This window comes from Neoarius graeffei, chromosome 17 (assembly GCF_027579695.1).
Source record: "Neoarius graeffei isolate fNeoGra1 chromosome 17, fNeoGra1.pri, whole genome shotgun sequence".
Taxonomy (NCBI): domain Eukaryota; kingdom Metazoa; phylum Chordata; class Actinopteri; order Siluriformes; family Ariidae; genus Neoarius; species Neoarius graeffei.
The window spans coordinates 71,265,452-71,290,674 of NC_083585.1; the positions used below are offsets into that span (position 1 = coordinate 71,265,452).

Below are 25,223 nucleotides of genomic sequence, written 5' to 3' on the forward strand. Positions count from 1 at the left end.
ACTTCTGCAAGAGAGCATACCTGTACACACACACACACACACACACACACACACACACGCGCGCGTCTGTCTTCATATTTACAGAACACAGTTTAGAGACGTGCAGAGGAAAGAGAAGGAGGTTTGAGTGATGGATTAGACATCACGCCTCACTGAAACATTTCCACTTGTCTGTACTCAGGAGAACTGACCAGTTCCTTCACTGAAGAACTTTAACTCATGTTGATCTCCACACTTCTGTTCATCCCTGAGCAAAGCTTCAGACTGATGTGTTTTTGAATTGCTGTGGTTCTCATCTCCTACATGGAGTGTGTTCACTGAGACGCCACTCAAGCAGACAGAGTAAAGTGTGTGATCCTGCAGGATTAAACTGGACATTATCATGAACTCCAGCGTGATAAAGCCCTTGCTCATCTGCCTGCTCGTTCTACTCCTGTACACAGCAAATTCCTCAGTGTTGAATTAACACTTTCAGAGTTAATTTGTGTCCAATTGGACATATATAAACACAGTAGGGTGTTAATTCAACACTCTGGGTGTTAATTCAACACTGGGGATTTTGCTGTGTACCTTCAGCCCAATGTGAGAGTTTTATCATACAGAAGGGGCTGCGTTACAGACCCTAACAGCCTGAATACGTTAAACCTAAAGTGAGATTTTTCTTATCAGATTCTGTCAGTTTTTTTTTTTACCAACTACACATTAAAATGGTGTTACTGCCATGCCCACCTCTGCCTCCAGTCCCGACATGGAAACTTCTGGAACATGATAAAGGAATTAATTGCTGTTTAAAAAGAAAAAGAAAAGAGACGTATTTGTGGCAATATCACTGATAAAACCTGAGGAAGAGTCTCAAGCCCCGCCTCGACCAATTAGATTGAACCTGAAGGCCAGGTGACTCAGAGCACAGTGAGGACCGCCTCTGAGCGTGCCACACTTACCCACAATCCCCCTCATCTCTCTCTCTCTCTCTCACACACACACACACACACACACACACAAACAAAGTGTAGTGCAGAAGTATAAAGCAGCCTGAGATACACTTCTCAGTCTGATCAAGTAAACAATCCACATTTACATGGAGGTACACTTCTGATTTAACACACACACACACACACACACACACGCGCGCGCGTTCATGCACATGCAGTTTGTATTTAAGGTGGAACAAAAATGAACCAAAGTCAGCCATACAACAGAAACCAAAATGTATTAAATATTCCGTTCTGTACTTTGTGCAAAATACTGTGATAGATGTGAAAAAGTTTGTGCACCCACCCAGCAGGACCTTGGCATCTTCCACATCAAAATCTCCATCTCCGTCAGCATCATAGGACGAGAGTTTACCTAAAGAATTCATTGATATTTAGTTCAGTGATTTTATTCAAAATAAGACTGAAATAAATGAAGCTGAATTATTTTATGCCTGTGTGATTTTAACAGTTTATAAACAATTTTATTTAATGTGTCCCTTTTATGATGATTTTCAGTCTCATTGTTCACTTGATCAGTCTACTCGTCTCTACTGATTCATGCTTTTGTTGCTTTTGATCACATTTTTTTTCTTCATTCTGATGTGTGATGTGAATATTAACTGGAGCTTATGATGTGTCTGCCGGAGTGTATTCACTGTGCTGCTGCCGCCTGATTGGCTGATGAGATCACTGCATGAACGAGCAGGTGGACAGGTGTTCCAAATAAAGTGGACGGTGAGAGTATGTCTGATAATTTTTATATTGTTTCTAACGTGTTGCTGAGAGTGTGTGCGCTCAGTGCAGCCATGTGATGGAGGATGAAATGTCTCATGTGTTTTATTGAATTTGAAATCATACCTTGTAAAATCTCTGAAATATTATACCGCAAGTCCTTTGCCTTGGCTGCATGTAAAATTAACACCAGAATACACATGATACACACACACACACACTGATATACTATAGTTCAGTTAAATAAACACAGCGACACAAGCTGAGAATCAGGTAAAGGATGTGATATTCAGCGGATAATATGATTAATGTGGCTGTTTAAAGGATCCCTCTCACTTTAGATCACTGAAGGAAACACACATACGTGACTCGTCTGTGAGAGAGACTGTGACTGCATGTGGTAAAGCGAGTTTAATGTTTTAGGTTTCAGAAGAACATTTCCTGTAAGATAAACACACAGTCTGGGGATGATGATGACAGACTCACCAATGACTCCCTGATAATCCACCAGATCAAAATAAACAACAGCGACAGAGGTCCAGACGCCCAGAAGAGCCACGACCATGAACCAGGTAAAAAACGATGCCCCGCCTGCAGCGCCGCCCTTTTTCCCATTTTTATTCATCTGTGGCTTGGCATCTAAACAAAGAGACACAATGAGCACAAAAACCAGTGTACAGGATTATAACAGAAAGGCACCCGTGTGTGTGTGTGTGTGTGTGTGTGTGTGTGAAGTTACAGCCTTTAAACAGCAAACAATTAATTTTCAGTACATATACACAACATATTCAGTATGCAGCAGCTCAGCCCTGTATGCACAAACACACACATGCACACAAAATTTAATTATGTTGTAATAATTCTATCATATTGAATGTGATGATGATGATGGTTGATAGAGATAACGATACTTTATGCCACAACTCCAGCTGCAGATTTGGATGGTTCTCATTGTTACTATGTCAAGTTACACCAACGACACGTGTGTGTGTGTGTGTGTGTGTGTGTGTGTGTGTGTGTGTGTGTGTGTGTGTGTGAAGTTTAACCACTGACTGATTTTCCTCAGCGCCAACAGAAATAAAGAAACATCACAGCTGAAATAGAGTCTCAGGCTGAAAGTGTGTTGAATTAAAGCTGAAGATCAGAGTGGAGCTGAAAAGGTTAGTGTTATAAATACACACACACACACACACACACACACACACACACACACTGCAGAGAGAGAATGAACAGGTGTTGAGTCTCCTATGTTCTTCTGGGTCTCACATACACACACACACACACACACACACACACACACACACACGTGTGTGTGTGTGTGTGTGTGTGTGTGTGTGTGAAATTCCCTAAACACTTCAGATAGCCTTACAGGGTATCTACACATTTTTCAAGTACAAATTTAAAGACTTTTAAGACCTTTTCAAGACCTCTAAATGGAAAAATTAAGACTGTACCATAGCAAAGAAAATGATAAATACGACAACTTAAAACTGTTTTCTGCAACACAATTGGTGAACAACAGGGTGCATCAATGGCAACTCTTAGACAGCAAACAGCTGAAGCAAAGCCGTGTGTTCTGGGCTGCAGAACTACTGTAGCAGCGAGGAGAAGACTGGGGTTTACTGGAGAAAACACCATGAATCATTTCAAAAACAAAAACAATAAACGGCAAGTAGAACCAGCTGAACAACCTCAGCCGGCATTATTTCAATCCCCAAAGATTATCTCTGATGATGTGTGATTTTGTGTCCGACAGCAAACTCAGTGTGAGTGTGGTACAGTATACAGCTGGCTGAGGAAGTTCTCGAGTATCTTCTGCATTATAGCAGGTAACAGCGTAAACCTGTTTATGCATTCATACAATCATCAGAGCGTTACATTAAACACAGAAAAACTACTGTCACCTTTCATAACCATTATCAATATTAATGTGTTGTAATAACTAAACTAATTATCATCAGTGCAATTGTTATATCAATGTTCATTATTCAAAAATAATCATTAATTATTATCTATAATCCATGAATAATTGTTTGTATTACTACTACTACTACTACTACTACTACTAATAATAATAATAATAATAACTACTTTTTTAATAATAAAAAAATTAACTCAATTTTATAACATTTTAATAATCACTACTTATTAGCTATATTAATAATAGAGTAGCAATTATTATAATTCAGTATTATTAATAACTATTTAATTAATAAGCAGTGATTATCAAAATTTAATTTAATAATAAGTAGTAATTATTATTATCATCAACTACTAAATTATACTAATAAATAATAAGTAGTGATTATTAAAATGCTATAAAATTGAGTTATAAGATTAGTTAAAATTATTATTAAAAAAGTAGTTATTATTATTATTATTATTATTATTATTAGTAGTAGTAGTAGTAGTAGTAGTGATACAAACAATTATTCATGGATTATAGATAATAATTTGGTTTTAATAGTGAACATTGATATAACAATTGAACTGATAATAATAATAACATTAACAACAAGTATTACTTGTAGTATTATTGTTTATTATTATTAGTAGTCCAGTTATTTTATATCAATATTCACTATTTAAAAAAAATCTTTTATCCATGAGTATTTGTTTGTATTCTACCAATTACTACTTTTTAATAATTATTTGTAATAATTTTAATAACTTAATTTTATAACATTTAATAATCCCTAGTACTTAATCACTAATTCATAAGTAGTAATGATTAATAATCAATAATAATTACTATTACTACTAATTATTATTAGTGGTTGTTAATATTATTCTTATTATTATATTAAAAACACTGTTGTAGATGATAAGTAATAAAACAAAAAAACTTTTTGTACAAATTATTTATATTGTACTATATTTAGAATTATTGTATTTTCTGGAGTTCTTTTTAATTGAGCTTTGAAATAAAGGTTGTTTATATATTTATATTTAACTTAGTACAATAAACAATGTTAATTATGTAAAAAATGATGCTGATCATTATTATTATTATTATTATTTCCTATAAGCCCCATTTTCCACCTGACTCTTGTGCGCATGTGCGAACCCCCCTGCGTTTCACTCCGGAGCGCTTGACCTCTAACGTGCGCGCGCCTCGTGTCGGTGAAAAACCAGTTTCCCAGTGGGCGTGTCCCCAGCGCTGCGTTACCGTCTTTAAACACATTTGTGCGATCCAGCGCTTTTTATCACAAACGATTCTTCTCCTTATTTTGAGGGTATTTGTCATCCCCCAACCACTTGTTGTTAAACAGACATCTTCCCATAATTATCAACGCTTTCTAGTGCTCACGTAAGCTACCTGCGCATCTCTCACTCTTAACCACCGCACCACACCACACTGCCTCCACCACACCACACCACACCGCACCGCCTCCACCACACCACACTGCCTCCACCACACCACACTGCCTCCACCACACCACACCGCACTGCCTCCACCACACCACACTGCCTCCACCACACCACACCGCACTGCCTCCACACCACACTGCCTCCACCACACCACACCACACCGCACCGCCTCCACCACACCACACTGCCTCCACCACACCACACTGCCTCCACCACACCACACCGCACTGCCTCCACCACACCACACTGCCTCCACCACACCACACCACACCGCACCGCCTCCACCACACCACACTGCCTCCACCACACCACACCACACTGCCTCCACCACACCACACCACACTGCCTCCACCACACCACACCACACCGCACTGCCTCCACCACACCACACTGCCTCCACCACACCACACCACACTGCCTCCACCACACCACACCACACTGCCTCCACCACACCACACCACACTGCCTCCACCACACCACACCACACCACACCGCACCGCCTCCACCACACCACACTGCCTCCACCACACCACACCGCACCGCCTCCACCACACCACACTGCCTCCACCACACCACACCGCACCGCCTCCACCACACCACACTGCCTCCACCACACCACACCGCACCGCCTCCACCACACCACACTGCCTCCACCACACCACACCACCTCCACCACACCACACCACACCGCACCGCCTCCACCACACCACACTGCCTCCACCACACCACACCGCACCGCCTCCACCACACCACACTGCCTCCACCACACCACACCGCACTGCCTCCACCACAGCACACTGCCTCCACCACACCACACCACACTGCCTCCACCACACCACACCGCCTCCACCACACCACACTGCCTCCACCACACCACACCACACCGCCTCCAGTAGCCTCCTAACGTTAGTTCTTGATCTACGGAATGCACAAAACCAATGCTGCCCCCAAAAGGTGCGCTGGTCACTTTTAAAATTACGGTTAAAAAAGTACCCCAAACCGGATGGAGACATTTCACTCGTTCGGTCCAATATTAAATTTAATACCTCCCTTTCAAAAATTCCAGTCATTCCAAACAATTTAAGATGTTTTTAGGCCTTGAAAACCGAAAGTTGTATTTAAGACTTTTTAAGACTTTTTAAGGACCCGCGGGAACCCTGCCTTAGGACTGAAAGCGCTAAGAACACTTTGTACTCAGGTCTCCATCACTGAACACTGACACTGAACGCAGCAGACTTTCAGTTAAAGCGAGAATGAGTTCAGAAAGGACTCGGATGTTCATAAACTGCTCATAAGTTCCTCTCTGTACAATAACACTTTCTGACTCTATACACAGCTATAGAAGAGTAATGATTTATAATCATGCTATCTGTTATCACCCAGATGAGGATGGGTTCCTTTAGAGTCTGGGTCCTTTCAGGGTTTCTTCCTCGTGTTGTCTCAGGGAGTTTTTCCTCACCACCATCTCAGGCTTGCTCATTCGGGATAAATTTATAAATTTAAAATGTATTTCTGGAATTTATATTTTTCTGTAAAGCTGCTTTGTGACAGTGTCTACTGTTTAAAGCTCTATACAAATAAAACTGAACACCAATTAAAGTTGTTTAAAAAGAAAAAGTTATCTAAGTGTAGCAGTGTTGAGCTGTATGAACTATTGAAACTTGTTATAATAATATCGTCTCTATCACACACTACATTATAAATCTATAAAATACAGCTGTCAGTACTCGAGTTGATCTAAATCATAGCTCTGAGGATAAACTCCATCCTGTAACCGATCTCAACAGCTGAACAGTTTCTCTGTAAATACCTCACACTTGTTCCCAAACACTCAGTTTTTCCTTTACCTCCTTCTTCGTTTAGCGCCGTCAGCTCGACCCTCGGCTCCCCCATTGTTCAATACACACACACACACACACACACACAGCGTCACTCAGCTCAGACACGTCCCAACCAGAGACCTGCAGCAGCTGCACAGCTTTTTGTTCCAATCACCATGGAACCCGGACATTGGTCCAGTTATTTTTAAACCAGTAGTGAACCTGTGTGTGTGAGTGTGAGAGAGAGAGAGAGAGAGCATGTGTTTGTGTGTCTTACTATGACAGCATGACAGTGTGTGCTGGTATTTCTTGTTGCTGCTCTCACTGAATCAGAAAACACGGACTGCTCTCAGGGATTTTAGATAACTTTAGAAGAAGTTTGAGCGCAGCAGTTAGACTCATACTTGCATAGAAATCATAATTAAAAATCCATCAGTCAGGATTTAGACCTCATCATAGCACAGAGACAGCACTGGTTAAAGTAGTAAATGACCTACTGTTGGCGTCTGATCAGGGCTGTGTCTCGCTGCTTGTGTTGCTTGACCTTAGTGCAGCATTTGATACCATTGATCATTCCGTTCTTCTGGATAGACTAGAAAATGTTGTGGGAGTTAAGGGAACGGCCCTCTCCTGGCTCAGCTCTTATTTAACTGATCGCTATCAGTATGTTGATATAAATGGTGATTTTTCTAGACATACTGAGGTAAAGTTTGGTGTTCCACAAGGTTCTGTCTTAAGCCTCACTCACAACCCGCCGTAAGTGTTTTGGACACGCATGGGTCGCAGGGTTTGGTAGCTCGCAGCCGTGCCACAGGGTCGCAGTGAACCCGGGGGAAAGTTTGGGGGAGGAGTACGGGCAAAGTATTTGTCAAGTACAGGTTGCACACCTGACTTCCTCGAGGCATGGGAAAAATTGTGTCATTAGCCCGTGGAAAGCGTATATCTGATGCACATGATCAGTGAGTGTGGAGTGTGTGAGACTTGCATTTTACCAGTTTCCTGCGCTACGAGTTCGGGCCGCACTTGTGAAGCGTGCTTGATGCATGTGATTAGCATGTTACAATCACTCATAACTAGCATGTGATGCATGCCCAGAGTGGGTATAAAACCAGCGTGTCTGCAGCATTCTGCATCTGTCTTTCGACTGAAGAACATTAGATATTTTGTGGGAAGAATTTAAAAATTTTCAGTTTAAAGTTTAGAAAATGGGACCCAAGAAGAAGCGAGCAAAAGTGAAGTAACCCAGCCTGAAACAGCAGAGGGGGAGGAGGAGGAAGAATTTGATGATGATGGTAGCAGCACCGGCGAGCCCCGCACGGACAGGGAGAAGTTTGCCTTCAAGCCGGCAGAAGGCACAGCAGCCCGCCAGAGGGATTTCCACAGGTAAATGCACATGCTTTAAACATTCATTTCAGTATCTATATGCTTATGTAATTAATATTATATATGCTGATTTTCATGTATGTTTCAGCTAATGACGTCCAGAAGTGAGGACACGGCAATCCCATCATCGTTGTCAGGCCATTGTGCCATGCTCAGTGATGAGGACAAGGACATCCCGACACCCCGTCCCACCACTCAGCAGGAGCAGGACAGCAGCTCGGAGTCAAAGTGTGTTTCAGTGCTCAAACTGTTGGGCTATTTAGTTGTGATTTTTTACAGTGTAATAAAATGTGTTATTCTCTTATACTCATGTTTTATTATTTGACATTTGCATGGTAAATTAACATATACTCAAATAAAAACAGCAAATGAGGTGGTCTTCTTCCTTTCTATAATGCTACACACTACATGATCGGTTCTTTGGTTCCTCCCCGATATATATACCCAGAGTCTTGCCCCTCGTGTCGCGTGCGGGTTGCGTGCGCTGCGTGCACACCACACATAGGGGTAGAAAGTGAGATGTACTTCTGTCTTGGGGGCCGCACAAATAGCAAGTGTGGAGTACTTGTGTAGTACTTCTGAGGCACGTCACTCATACAATGACCGTGCATCACTCATGCGTCTTACTGTCACCTCAAAAAGCCCCTACTAGCCGCGCTGCTGACTTGGTTCAGGAGTACAAAAGGAGTACAGGTCCCGTACGTAGTGTATGCGTTCTTGATTTATCACAAGACTTGTAGAATTTGCATGTGCAGGACCAAAAGTCTCCATGGGCAGTCTGCGACCTTCTACGGCGCTGAACACACGCAAGTGTCACACAAGTCTCAAGCACGGTTTTGCCAAATTTTTTACTGTAGACCACCCGTAGCAGCACGTACGGCAGGTTGTGAGTGAGCCTTTAGGCCCACTGCTTTTTTCTGTATATATGTTACCTCCGGGTGATATTATTTATAAGCATGGTATTAGTTTCCACTGTTATGCTGATGACACACAGTTGTATGTCTCTGCAAAACCTGATGAGAGACACCAGCTTAATAGAATTGAGGAATGTGTTAAGGACATTAGACACTGGATGCTTATTAATTTCCTTCTGCTTAACTCTGACAAGACTGAAGTACTCGGACCACATGCAGCTAGAAGTAGGTCTTCTGATTCCACAGTAACTCTGGATGTTCTAGTAGGTGGATAAACCGGCTGAAGGACATCACGTCTGACACTGTAATTAGCAGCACCGGAGCACCCTAGGGCACGGCGCTGGCCCCTCTTCTCTTCACCCTGTACACCGCGGACTTCTGCTACAACTTGGAGCTGTGTCATTTTCAGAAGTTTGCCGATGACACAGCCATCGTTGGGTGCATCAGTGACGACAGAGAGGAGAAGTATAGGAGCCTGGTGAGGGACTTTGCTGTGTGGTGCAACAGGAACCATCTGCAGCTCAACACCTCGAAGACCAAGGAGCTGGTCATTGACTTTGGGAGGTCCAGACCAAGGTCACGACCAGTTCTGATCGAGGGAGTCGAGGTGGAGGCTGTGGATTCCTTCAAGTACCTCAGGCTGTGGCTGGACAGCAAGCTGGACTGGACTTGCAACACCAATCACTTATACAGGAAGGGACAGAGCAGGCTGTACTTCCTGCGGTCCTTTAACATCTTCAGGAAACTCCTGTGGATGTTCTATCAGTCTGTGGTTGCCAGTGTCCTGTTTTACACCGTGGTGTGCTGGGGGAGGCAGCACATCCAAGAAGGACACATCCAGGCTGGGCAAACTGATCAGGCGGGCCGGCTCTGTGGTCGGCATGAAGCTGGACTCTCTGGTGATGGTGGCAGAGAAGAGGTCTATGGACAAACTATTGAACATCATGGACGATGCCAGTCACCCTCTGCACACCGTCATCAGCAACCAGAGGAGCCTGTTCAGTGGCAGAATGCTCCTTCCCAAGTGCAGGACAAACAGACTCAAAAACTCCTTTGTCCCTCACGCCATCAGACTGTACAACTCCTCTCTGGGGGGGAGGAGGGGGAACAGGAGGACATATATATATATATATATATATATATATATATATATATATATATATATATATATATATATAAATGTGCAATATCTCTCCTGCTGCCCCCCCTTCCCCCCTCCCCCTTACTCTCTTCCCCATATCTTATTCTTTTATATTTGTATATGTAAATACTTAATTTATTTTAATTTATCTAGAAGTTTTTCTCCATTTCTTTTCTCTGTTTATCTGTAATGATGCTGCTGGAATCTTAATTTCCCTGAGGGAACCCACCCAAAGGGATCAATAAAGTTTTATCTAATCTAATCTAATCTAATCTAATCTAATCTAATCTAATCTAATCTAATCTAATCTAATCTAAACAAGCTCCAGTTCATTCAGAATGTAGCAGAAAGAATTACTTACTGAAACTAGAAAACTGATCACATCATCTCTATCTTACCCACAGTGCATTGGCTCCCAGCAAAATTTGCATTGAATATTAAATGCGATCACTGACCTTTAAAGCACTGAATGGTCTCTCAGCACAGTACCTGAGCGACCTTTTGATCTGTTTAGAAACTGCATGCGTGCTTTGATCAGAAGGCTGTTTATTAGCACCTAAAATAATGAAGACTACAGCAAGGAACCAAGCAGTTTCCTCCAAAGCAGCAAAGTAGACAAAGGTCCTGTCCACACGTGGTATGAACATGTGTAGTGGGTGACCAGGACAGCTCCAAGTACGTCTGTTCACCTGGCATTTATTGTGTCCCCACATACGTTTCAAGTGACCACTTGTGATCATCTCTCACTTTTCTGCTCTATATGCAAATAAACATGTCCATTAATTCTGTTTGAAAAGACCAAATGCGCTGTTTGTAACCAGCGGGAGACAGTAGTCCATGTCCCGTGTTTAGCAGGGTCGATGTTAGCTGGCATATGCTGTGTTTTAGCCGGTATCACGTGTTGCTGTCCAGCAGATGAAAATATCAACAGCCAAAATCTCCTTTGGGAAATAATTTCATTAGTAGCATATTAAACTGCCTAATATTATGTGACCTATAAAATATGTTGCCAAGACAACTTATTATTTTCTGCAAAAGTTTGGTTTTATCCCCGCTGTTATGACAGTGAGAGATTCACAGACCCTTTCCCACAATCTGTTAAAGGCAGGACTCTGACTCCTTCCACTCTTCCTCATGTTCTGTTTAAAGCATCTGAATGTGGAACAGTGTGTGTGTGTGTTGTTCCCCCTCTTAGCTGAGTGATTGGTAGTAACAGAGCCGGAATCGGTGTGTGTGTTAAAGGGACAGATGGCACGACGGGACAGGGGTGTGGCACTTTAACACTGACATTCTTCTTTCTGAGAGCAGCACGAATTCAAACATCTCCGTCTATGGCATCTAAGATCTGCAAGTCTTTTTGTCTCACATCACTTCCTGTTTCTCTTCACTTTCTCCTCCAACATGTTTCTGATCCTCAGTCATGTTTCTCGCATGAGTCTCTCCATCCACTCCTTTCTTGCTCATTACCTCTCTCTGTCTGTCTCTCTCTCTCTCTCTCTCTCCATTTGTAAGCAGTTTTCTGTGACAGACTGAAGGACACAATCATATATATCGAGGCTGTTGTTTCCTTTAAAGGTGAATTATTTAACAGAAGTGATCACATGACCATATGATGCTCAGTGACTGTGTTTGTAGAGGGGTATAAATATGACAGATAACAAAATCACCTCAACCCTCAGTTCACCGCCGTGGTGTTTAAAGCAGCGCTGGTGTGATCGCAGTGTTCGGATTTCCCACACGTAGATACGTCACACTATCTCCGCTGTGAGATAGTCTCCACTGTGACACGTCACACCTCCGCTTGCTGAACAGCATCTCACAGTGTAAACACACACACTGGAGCAGCGTCATTCCGGATTTATTCAGTTCAGTGTAAATCACTAAAGCTGAAATGCTGAGATGCTGCTTTACTCCAATATCACAGAATATCTGTGTAAGAAGGGTGACTGAGTATTTGATCATGTGACTAAGCATGGTGCAAGATAAAAAGCCTATAGCAAATTTTATTATTATTATTATTATTTCACAACCCCAAACCATGAAAAGTTGGGATGGTGTAGGAAATACAAAAAACAGAAAGCAGTGATTTGTAAATGTACTTTGACTTGTATTTCATTGCAGACAGAATGAACCCAAGATATTTCATGTTTTGTTGATCAACTTTATTTCCTTTGTTTAGATCCATCCATTCCTGAGCTTCAGTCCTGCAACCATAGGCTTAGCTAGCAAGCCGTGCAGCTGTGTTTTACACAGCCAATTCTCAAAAAACACGGCCATAAATCCCCAAACACGGCCTATAAATTTTATACTAACCGGTGCTAACCAAAATTTTGTGAAATGTTGTTGTTTTGTGAAGTAATTTTGTGCATTTCTGTGGACATTTTTGTCAACGGTCAGTGGTTTCCCGGGGTGTGCCCGGCACACTTGCTTTCCATATATGGAAGTTAAATCGAGAAAATCACATTTAATGCCAAAAATGTAGTGTTCTTATTGGTCAGACTTCAAAATGAGGCTTGAATGGAAGCAAAATACTACGAGTTTTGAGAGCTTCTCCGGTGAAACTCGGCAGGTTTAGAATGAGTAGGTCATGTATTTAGATAAATATCTTCACAAGCTTGGGGCATTGTGGCTCAGGTGGCTAAGGCGGCTATACCATAAATCTGGGGACCCGGGTTCGATTCTGACCTGAGGTCATTTCCTGTCCTGTCTCTACACTGTCCTATCCAATAAAGGTAAAAAAAAGCCCCAAAAATATCTTCACAAGTTTATCATGGCAAACATATTGACAGAAACTTTCCTATGTGCCTACTGCCAAATAATATAGTTTTTAAATTAGATGAAACATAAAACTTGTCCCCTTCCTCAGTCACACCGGACTTGGTACGCTGAGAGCCCACTTACACATTCATAAAAGACTGTTCCCATGGTAACGGCATGATAATCACTTTCACTCTTTCAGTTTCGACTGGTTTCTCTTTCGCCAAGATTTACATTATCTTAAATAGTACTTTCATAAACTACCATTATTATTGAATTTTTTGTATTGTTTACAGTACTAGTGCATCTCAAAAAATTAGAATACCATGAAAAAGTTCCTTTTTTTCATAATTTAATTCAAAAAGGTAAACTTTCATATATTCTATATTCATTACATGTAAAGTGAAATATTTAAAGCCTTTCTTGTTTTAATTTTGATGATTATGGCTTATAGCTCATGAAAATCGGAAATCCAGTATCTCAAATTATTAGAATATTCCCTAAGATCAATCAAAAAAAGGATTTACAATACAGAAATGTCCAACTTCTGAAAAGTATATTCATTTATACACTCAATACTTGGTTGGGGCTCCTTTACCATGAATTACTGTATCAATGCGGTGTGGCATGGAGGTGATCAGCCTGTGGCACTGCTGAGGTGTTACTGAAGCCCAGGTTGCTTTGATAGTGGCCTTCAGTGTATCTGTATTTTTAGGTCGGGTGTTTCTCATCTTCCTCTTGACAATACCCCGTAGATTCTCTATGGGGTTCAGGTCAGGCAAGTTGGCTGGCCAATCAAACACAGTAATATCATGGTCAGCAAACCATTTTGGTAGTAGTTTTGGCACTGTGGGTAGGTGCTAAGTCCTGCTGGAAAAGGAAATCAGCTTCTCCAAAAAGCTCGTCAGCAGATGGAAGCATGAAGTGCTCTAAAATCTCCTGGTAGATGGCTGTGTTGACTTTGGACTTGATAAAATACAGTGGACCAACACCAGCAGATGACATGGCACCCCAAATCATCACAGACTGTGGAAACTTCACACTGGGCTTCAAACACCTTGGATTCTGTGCCTCTCCACTCTTCCTCCAGACTCTAGAACCGTGATTTCCAAATTAAATGCAAAACGTACTTTCATCTGAAAAGAGGACTTTGGACCACTGAGCAACAGTCCATTTCTTTCTCTCCTTAGCCCAGATAAGACACTTCTGACATTGTCTCTGGCTCAGGAGTAGCTTGACATTAGGAATGCGAAAGTTGTATCCCCTTTCTTGAAGATGTCTGTTCGTGATGGGTCTTGATACACTGACACCAGCCTCAGTCCACTCCTTGTGAAGCTCTCCCAAGTTCTTGAATCAACTTTTCATGACAATCCTCTCAAGACTGCGGCCATCCCTGTTGCTTGCGCACCTTTTCCAGCCACCCTTTTCAGCAATGACCTTTTGTGGCTTACCCTCCTTGTGGAGGGCATCAGTGATCATCTTCTGGGCAACAGTCAAGTCAGCAGTCTTCCCCATGATTGTGGTTGTGTGTACTGAACTAGACCGAGAGATACACTGTGTTCATACTGTTTTACTCAAACTCGAAATGAAATATTCTAATATTTTGAGATGGGTATTTTTGTTTTTGTACTGTATGCCATACTGATTAAAATTAAAATAGAAAAATGCTTGAAACATTTTAGTTTATGTGTAATGAGTCTATAATATATAACATTTTCACTTTCTTAAATAACTGATGGAAAATATTGAACTTTTTCACAATATTCTAATATTTTGAGATGCACTAGTGCACTAGTATTTACATTTCAAGTAACTACAGGAAAATTTCCTTTCATTTGTAACTTAACTTCACTTTTACTTCACAGATGTATTCTGTGTAATACGACTTGATTGCAGCAATTTGGATTTTGTTTTTTGTCTTAAGTGCACTAGAAATTATAATTTAAGGTTTCTGCTTTTATTGCAGGAATTTCTAGAAGAATTTATTGATAATTAAAGTGATTTGTAAAGTTCCGGTTAATGAAAAAGAAACTAAATTTAAACTTTGTTATAACATATATATATATATATATATATATATATATATATATATATATATATATATATATATATATATACACCTGGTCGCGACCAAGTTACACTCTGTACTTTCAGAAAAACACTCCCAAACGTCTCAATCCTGGCTAAGCCCCTGCTTGTAACACATTCCAAAAAAAGTCAGGGTGGGGAAATTTAGGGCGAGTAATGAGTTAAACAATTAAATAATGATGTGATGTGAAACAGGTGATGTCAACAGGTGACTATAATCGTGATTTGGTACAAAATCAGTATCCAGGAAAGGCCGAGTCTTTGAGGAGTAAAGATGGGCTGAGAATCTCCAGTCTGTCAACAAGTCCATGAGAAAATTATTGAAATCTTTAAAAACAATGTTCCTGAAACAATGATAGGAAGGATTTGGATATTTCACCCTCTACAGCGCATAATATCATGAAACCATTCAAGGAATCTGGAGGAGTTTCGGTGTGTAAAGGGCTCAAGCCTAATCTGAACCCCTGTGATCTCCGATCCCTCAGACAGCAAAAAGAAAAGAAAGAAAGCACAACTTTATTCATCACACACTTGTGAAATTTCCTTTCTGCATTTAACCTATCTGAAGCAGTGAACACACACATGCACACACACGTGAGCAATGAGCACACACACACACACACACATACCCAGAGCAGTGGGCAGCCATGCTAATAGCGCCCGGGGAGCAGTCGGGGGTTTGGTGCCTCGCTCAAGGGCACCTTAGCCCAAGGCCGTCCCATATTAACCTAACCTGCATGTCTTTGGATTGTGGGGGAAACCGGAGCACCCGGAGGAAACCCACGCAGACACGGGAAGAACATATAAACTCCACACAGAAAGGCCCTTGCCGGCCACTGGGTCCGAACCCAGAACCTTCTTGCTGTGAGGTGACTGTGCTAACCACTACACCACCATGCCGCCCGTCTCAGAGCTCAGTAGAGGAAGCGAGTGAAACACTGTAAGAGCATCAAGAACCGTCATTCATCTACAGCTGATAGAACCACATGGGCTCGGGATTACTTTGGAAAACCTTTATCAAGCTACAATACGGAGTTACATCCACAAACACCAGTTAAAACTTTCCTGTGCAAAAAGGAAGCCTTATGTTAACTGCGGCGTCGACTTCTCTGGGCTCGGAGGTGTCTGGGATGGACCATCACACAGTGGGAACGGGTATTGTGGTCAGACGAATCAGTATTCCAGGTCTTTTTTGGAAGAAATGGACACCGTGTGCTCCAGACCAAACAGGAAAAGGACCATTCAGACCGTTAGCAGGAACGAGTCCAAAAGTCAGCGTGTATCATGGTATGGGGTTGGGTCAGTGCCCTTGGCAAAGGTAACTTACACTTCTGTGATGGAGCATTAATGCAGAAAAGTACACTGAGATTTTGGAGCAACATCTGCTGCCTTCAAGGCGACGTCTTTTCCAGGGAGATTTCAACAAGACGATGCAAAACCACATCCTGCTCACATTACAAAGGCGTGGCTGTGGAAGAGGAGGGCGTGTCCCCTCTGTCCCCAATAGAAAATGTGTGGAGCATTTAGAAATGAAAAATATGACAGCGACGACCCCGTACTGTTACACATCTTAAGACCTGTTTACAGGAAGAACGGGACAAAAATAACCCCTGAAACACTTCATCACAAATACGTCATTATACAGGTATTTAAAATATACCGTATGTCTGGTATGTGTTCTATATGGCCGGAATTCTGGAATATTAACAGCCATACTGGCCATCAAGAAGTGTAGTGTAAACTCTGGTTCATTATCTGTCAGAAATTAAAGCATTCAGCATGATGATGATGTTGCACTTTAATACGACGCCGTTGGTGTGTGAATGAGTGTGTACACTGACACAGTGAACATCAGTACAGTGGGTGGATCCTCAACAGGACCCAGGACACGTTCACATACACACTGCTAAAACAATGTGGTGGTATGCAGCCTAGACCACCTCCGAATGTGGGCCGAGTGATCAGATCCCAATGTGCCTTTGACCCTGTTCACACCTGTACTCAGAGCTGCCTAATCACCCAGTACACCCGGTCATGTGGGCAGGGCCAACATGTCCTTCAGGACTGATCTGAACACACAGACTGGAACATGTTCAAGGAAGCTGCTACTTCTGACAAGGTCACAGGTGTGGAGGAATACACACCATTACTGACTGTCTACATTATAATGGGATTGCTTCCAAAGCCATCAATCAGAGGATGCCGTGGATGAGCGTGGCAGTGCTACTGCGCTACTGAAACCTGACACACTGTGGCGTTAACCCACGGAAATCTGCTGGTTCACACTGCTGACTCACGACTGCACTGCAAAGTACACCTCAAATCAAATAGAGCTGATAACGCTGATACTGTGGGCTTCATCAGCAACAGTGATGAGTCAGCACACACACACACACACACACACACACACACCCTAATACAATATCAATACAGAGTTAAGCATCAGGAGCTACAAACAGCTGTTTAGTACACACATGCACACTCACTCACTCACTCACTCACTCACTCACTCACTCACTCACTCACACACTCACTCACTCACTCACACACACACACACACACACACACACACACACACACACACACACACACGTGTGCACACCAACACACACATGCATCAACACAGGTGCACATTCAGCCTCTGCTCCCAGTCATTCAAGGCACATGTGAACACCAGTGTGTGGCATGCGTACACACACAGCATCACCGAGTTATTCAGAGCATGCACACACTGGCATCTGAACACACACGAGCGCACCAACATGTGTTCACACCTCGTCATTCAGCACACATGCAGATTAACACGTGCACACCAAGACATTCAACACACACACTCACACAAACACGTGTCCAATCAGCGTCACACAATTATTCAACACACAACTATACACCAGCACAAGTACACACCTGCACTCTGTGTACACACACTAGCACACGAGTACACAACCTAACACTCTCACAAACCTGACCCGACCATCAGTCAGTCAGGGTGTTTAATGACAGCAGGTTTTGCGTTATGGAGGAAATTGGGTCGTGACAGAGCTCATGCTGTAGCACGTGTTCAGCCCCCGGAGCGCCAGTCACCGACTGAAAGAAGGCGCAGGAGCACAGCATTACTCACACAACAAAATACATCGAATGAACGAACAGCTTTTACGCACACACACACACTTATATCAATGTGGCCAAAAACTCCGGTGTCTTTAAATCTAAACATATCTACTGACTGTTGTGAATAAAAACTGTTCATTATGTCACTAAATAACTCCTGAAGATAAAAATAGCTCCCGCCTGGGGGCAGCCGTGGCCTAAAGCAGGGGTTCTCAACCTATTCCAGGGATGAGAATGAAAAATATTTTAAAAATCTGAAAAAAGACGGGGGTTTGGGGGCCGCAGGCACCCAGCAGGGCCCAGGGGCAGAGCCCCGGTGGGGGCCCAGGGGGCAGGAGCTAATGATTTTTGGCTATTTTTTTTTACCCCAAAACCATTCATTTTATCAGCGAAAAGTTGCGATGTATTTGGAAATAAATTCCCCTTCTTGGTGACTCCCAGGTGAAAATGATTAATATGGTACAAGAGACTTGTTTTTAATCAATTCACATTTGATGATTTCAAAAAATCAATGCACCTTTTAATATAAATGAGCTCTACAGTATTATATTTCTGCATTTTTGCTATTCATGTCTTTGAATACTCTAATCCTTTACAATGAAGTGCAAACCAGAAAAAAGTTCTGTCATATAATTCTCTTAAGCTTTCTTCTGATGTTATCATGGTAGCAGGAGCTCTTGCATATTAAGCAGGCAACATTCAACATCACTCATCACTTCCCTTTCAACTGTTGTGTGGACTAATGAGGTTTTATCTGGACAGGATGTTGTGTAATGTAATACAGATACCATACGGGCAAGCTGAAGATCGAGATGGTGATTTTGAGTTAAAGAACAGGCATGTACAATGGGCATTACATATTGGAAATTTTTTTTAAATAAAAAACTGTAAGTTCATCTCGGCCTAAAAAATGTGGGCAGACGCTCCCGCGCGGCACACGCCAGCAATTCCCCCCCATGAAATGAGCAATAAGTAGGAGAGTTATACACGCTATCATACCTAAAATTTTATCAGAAATATAGATATGATACTATGATTCTCCCCAACATGCTACATTAGATAAGCTAACCTCATTTATAAAAGATACACACTTATATATGACGTGTATTTGATATATATGTGATATATATGATGTATATTCATACATTGTTACTTTACAGAAATCTTCAATAAGTTTGGTCTTTTCATGCCAGCCTGTTGTAGACCTAAATATGATGCACATGAACTGACACTCCTCACCTCAACATGTCCTTTACAATATGTAGTGGATGTTCATTATGTCTAACTATTACAGATATTTTAAGTTCGTTTCTTAGACAAGGATTTTTTTTAAGCTTGTTACCTCGTTAACATAACGCTATCGTGTTATGCATATCGTTAACGTAATGCAACATCAGCTGATAAGGCAAGTCACCACTCGACATCTGGTGACTGTTTCTGAAGAAGGCGGGAGATTCTCGCCGAAACTGCTAACGAGGTAACAAGCTTAAAAAAAAATCCTTGTCTAAGAAACGAACTTAAAATATATGTCCTTTACAATCATTTAAGCCACCATGGGCAATGCTGAAACCACTGCTGCAAACAGTACATCACACGAAACTGTCATTATTGTTGACCCTTATTAGACAGGGAGATTATTAGGCAGGGAGATTATTAGACAGGGAGATTATTAGGCAGGGAGATTATTAGGCAGGGAGATTATTAGACAGGGAGATTATTAGACAGGGAGATTATTAGGCAGGGAGATTATTAGACAGGGAGATTATTAGACAGGGAGATTATTAGACAGGGAGATTATTAGGCAGGGAGATTATTAGACAGGGAGATTATTAGACAGGGAGATTATTAGGCAGGGAGATTATTAGACAGGGAGATTATTAGGCAGGGAGATTATTAGGCAGGGAGATTATTAGACAGGGAGATTATTAGGCAGGGAGATTATTAGACAGGGAGATTACTAGACAGGGAGATGATTATTAGACAGGGAGATTATTAGACAGGGAGATTATTAGGCAGGGAGATTATTAGACAGGGAGATTATTAGACAGGGAGATTATTAGACAGGGAGATTATTAGGCAGGGAGATTATTAGACAGGGAGATTATTAGGCAGGGAGATTATTAGGCAGGGAGATTATTAGACAGGGAGATTATTAGGCAGGGAGATTATTAGACAGGGAGATTACTAGACAGGGAGATGATTATTAGACAGGGAGATTATTAGACAGGGAGATTATTAGACAGGGAGATTATTAGGCAGGGAGATTATTAGACAGGGAGATTATTAGGCAGGGAGATTATTAGGCAGGGAGATTATTAGGCAAGGAGATTATTAGACAGGGAGATTATTAGACGGAGATTATTAGGCAGGGAGATTATTAGACAGGGAGATTATTAGACAGGGAGATGATTATTAGACAGGGAGATTATTAGGCAGGGAGATTATTAGACAGGGAGATTATTAGACAGGGAGATTATTAGACAGGGAGATTATTAGGCAGGGAGATTATTAGGCAGGGAGATTATTAGACAGGGAGATTATTAGACAGGGAGATTATTAGGCAGGGAGATTATTAGACAGGGAGATTATTAGACAGGGAGATTATTAGACAGGGAGATTATTAGACAGGGAGATTATTAGGCAGGGAGATTATTAGACAGGGAGATTATTAGGCAGGGAGATTATTAGACAGGGAGATTATTAGACAGGGAGATGATTATTAGACAGGGAGATTATTAGACAGGGAGATTATTAGACAGGGAGATGATAATTAGACAGGGAGATGATTATTAGACAGGGAGATTATTAGACAGGGAGATTATTAGACAGGGAGATTATTATTAGACAGGGAGATTATTAGACAGGGAGATTATTAGACAGGGAGATTATTAGGCAGGGAGATTATTAGACAGGGAGATTATTATTAGACAGGGAGATTATTAGACAGGGAGATTATTAGGCAGGGAGATTATTAGACAGGGAGATTATTAGGCAGGGAGATTATTAGACAGGGAGATGATTATTAGACAGGGAGATTATTAGACAGGGAGATTATTAGACAGGGAGATTATTATTAGACAGGGAGATTATTATTAGACAGGGAGATTATTAGACAGGGAGATTATTAGACAGGGAGATTATTATTAGACAGGGAGATTATTAGGCAGGGAGATTATTATTAGACAGGGAGATTATTAGGCAGGGAGATTATTAGGCAGGGAGATTATTAGACAGGGAGATTATTATTAGACAGGGAGATTATTAGGCAGGGAGATTATTAGGCAGGGAGATTATTAGACAGGGAGATTATTAGACAGGGAGATTATTATTAGACAGGGAGATTATTAGACAGGGAGATTATTAGACAGGGAGATTATTATTAGACAGGGAGATTATTATTAGACAGGGAGATTATTAGACAGGGAGATTATTAGACAGGGAGATTATTATTAGACAGGGAGATTATTAGACAGGGAGATTATTATTAGACAGGGAGATTATTAGGCAGGGAGATTATTATTAGACAGGGAGATTATTAGGCAGGGAGATTATTAGACAGGGAGATTATTATTAGACAGGGAGATTATTAGGCAGGGAGATTATTAGGCAGGGAGATTATTAGACAGGGAGATTATTAGACAGGGAGATTATTATTAGACAGGGAGATTATTAGACAGGGAGATTATTAGACAGGGAGATTATTATTAGACAGGGAGATTATTAGACAGGGAGATTATTAGACAGGGAGATTATTATTAGACAGGGAGATTATTATTAGACAGGGAGATTATTAGACAGGGAGATTATTAGACAGGGAGATTATTATTAGACAGGGAGATTATTAGACAGGGAGATTATTAGACAGGGAGATTCTTTTGTGTAATCTGAGCTGAAGTGGGTTTTGTATTTTCGTTTTTTGGGGCGCACTCTCTCTCTGCCATGCCGATCCTGTAGGCTGCACTGACTGAACTGAAAACTTCGGTCCTCGAGAAAAGAGAAAAAATCCCGCCCACACTGAAAGCTGATTGGCTTATTTTGCTGAGTAACCCAATCAGGATGCTCTTTGTCTAGCATGCGCTACATGAACAGGCACACACGCAGTCTCTCTCTCGCGCTCCGTCATATGCGCACATTCTAAGATGCGCGATGCAGACATTAATGTTTCGCGTGCACGCTCTTGCTCGCTTGCTCTAGATTCCGGGAGATATTATCCAATTTCCGGGCATCAGGGAGCCACTATAAATATGCGGGAGACTTCCAGAACTTTCGGGAGACTTGGGATGTCTGCGTTATAAGGTGACCACAGATCGTTAACCATCCCCCCCCCGAAAATTTCTCAACGGATTTACATCGATCTCAAAAACGATCATTTTGGTCTGAAAAAGTTGGAAATCCGCCATTTGGTGGAAAATTTTTATCCCTGCTTTTCTACTTTAAGGCCCACCTATTCATACTCGTAACAAGTTGGGGCCCATTAAAAAAAGGTCCTCAATTATTTTGGCTCATCTATTCTATTAGAATCTAATCTACTGTAAAGTGTATTAATGGGATGCGACATCACTCCCTGTTACAGATGGGATCCCAGGAATTAAATAAATGCAGTAAAAACCATCTGTTTGTAATTGTAGGATTTGTATTTAAAACTGTATGGATGAGCCAGAAGCCAAACCCCTGCATGCAGGTCATTCTCAGTCAAAAGGGATTAATGATCCAAAAGTGGAGTCTGGTCCATTAACACAAGAACTTACTGCCATGTTTGTGTTCAGCAAACAAGCAAGTTATTAAAACCAAGAAGTTCACTCAAAAGAAGTGGATATAGAAACCACTCAATGGGATTAGATCCTTACACGCTAACAAAGAAGGATTTTTCCTATGAAAGAAAGGTTTACTCGCTAAATTTGACATTAGTAGAATAAAATTTGATCATATTATAGCCGGAACTAAATACAAAGACAATAGCTATGCATACTGCTGATTAACTTAATGTGAAGATAATTAACAGATAATCAATAGATTTTAAGGGTTTTTTTTAAAGATTGTGTTTATTTTTAATCTTTTGTATTTGTAATTATTTGTATCTGTACATGCACGACCCCACCAGCTCTGCTGATCAACTTATTGTGTTTAAATAAAGTTTTTCATTCATTCATTATGAGTTGGAAAATTATCCATCCGTTGAGTTCCCCGACATCTTAGACTCCCTGATGCTGCAGACATCGTCTACATGGACACACAGATGAAAACCTGGAAGAGCATGGAGGAGAACAACTTTTTATATGCGTGTGGGTTAAAGATCTGGGGATCAGGACACTACAAGATAAATCCTGTATCGTTTTTGTCCGGGTAAGGAGGAATTTCTGGGTTTTTTGTCCGCGTCTTTGCAGTGGTTGCTAGGACGCTACAACTTTTAGTATCAGGTGTAAACAAACCACAGCCACTCACTTCTCAATCCTCCCTGCTCTTCTCTTCCAGCAGTCATCACAGATCCATATAATTTACCCACAAACGTATTTATTTATTCTGACCACTGTGCTCTCTCTCTCTCTCTCTCTCTCTATGTGCGCACGTTAAATGTAGAAGAGAAATGTGACAAAATAAAGGTTTGTTCTTCTTAATTTACCCACAAATGCTTTTATTCCACTTGAAAAGTGTTTGGCAAAACCAGCTACTGGATTTGGGACACAACCACATTCTGAACTATTTCGTATTTGGCTTCAAACTTGAAAAAAATTTGCGGCCCACTAGATGGCACTTCACAGCCCACTAATGGGCTGCAGCCCAGTGGTTGAGAAACACTATCCAGCGCTATCTTATCCAGCGCTCATTGTATGTCGCTCTGGATAAGATGCTAAACGTCTGCTAAATGCCTGTAATGTAATGAAAACAACACTGATGTCTGTGTGAGTAAATCTTACAGAATATTCTACTGCACAACTACAGGAGAGTTTATTCCATAAACATTATTTTTTATTTGTGAAAATACATTCATCCCCTTCTATTTTGTCTGGACTTTTTTTTCTTCATTTGGTATGTATAAAGGGAAAGTCTCACTTGTATACTTTAGTGTTGCTGCTCACAGTATCACTGTTCAATAGTAAACCATTACTTCAGAACTCTGCGTCAGAGCGTCTAACAGCAAAAACGTAACGCAAATATAGACAAATGCACTAGAAGATGTTTACAGTACAGCATGATACAGGGCTCATTTCAGATGCTGAGAGGCCACAGATTAGACGCGTGAAATAAAACAAAGTGTAAATACTCTATAGAAACACACACATAAGGAGTCAATGGACTGAGCATAATTAGATTTCATCGGCCTAAAGGTACAATATATAAAGTGTGCTTAATTAAATATTAAAAACTATGGTGTGTTAAATCATGGTTATTTAAATTGTAGTCTGGAAAAGCTTACTTTTGGATTCCAGTGAGCAAGTAATGGCAGCCAAAACAAAACCTATTGTACCTTTAAACCTCATGATAATCAGGATGTGCAAACACATATAAGATTTTAAATTCAATAAACTTGCTATGTTCACAAGTGATTACAGGCCTAGACATTAAGCATTTACCACTGGTGGCCCATTGGGCCAGTGGAATTGAAAAGTTACTGGCCCAAATGGAAAATGTGGTGGCCTCAATGTGTGCGGTACCCGAACCACGGCTGCCACAGGCAGCCACTGCAAGCACCATAGGTGCTTGCACAAAGAGGGGGGTCCGGGGGTCCTCCCCCGGAAAATTTTGATTTTTCAATTCATATTCGTGCATTCTGGTGCATTTTAAGGTGAAATTAATGAAAATAAGATTATTCATATTTTGCTAACATTATTATATCTTTATTGTTTGTTCACATTGATATTTTATGGTTTGCATTTCTTGTTCTATCAATTTCTTAGTTACATTTAAAAATTTCCTTTGTTCTTGTTCTCTG

General features: G+C 41.3%; 1 protein-coding gene across 4 annotated transcripts in view; it reads right to left on the minus strand.

Annotated features, from left to right (window-relative positions):
- Positions 1 to 25,223, minus strand: part of asph (aspartate beta-hydroxylase) — a 95,272-nt gene that overhangs the window by 26,019 nt on the left and 44,030 nt on the right. For 3 of the 4 annotated variants that reach the window (XM_060897975.1, XM_060897973.1, XM_060897972.1), the window contains exons 1-3: positions 6,926 to 7,029; positions 2,193 to 2,345; positions 1,279 to 1,347 (exon numbers count right to left, since the gene is read on the minus strand). In XM_060897975.1, coding sequence (XP_060753958.1) covers positions 1,279 to 1,347; positions 2,193 to 2,345; positions 6,926 to 6,971 — 268 coding nt within the window. In that variant the 5' untranslated portion in view covers positions 6,972 to 7,029. Of the gene's footprint in view, positions 1 to 1,278; positions 1,348 to 2,192; positions 2,346 to 6,925; positions 7,030 to 25,223 lie in introns of those variants that run through there. The other variant, XM_060897974.1, reaches the window with a different exon arrangement.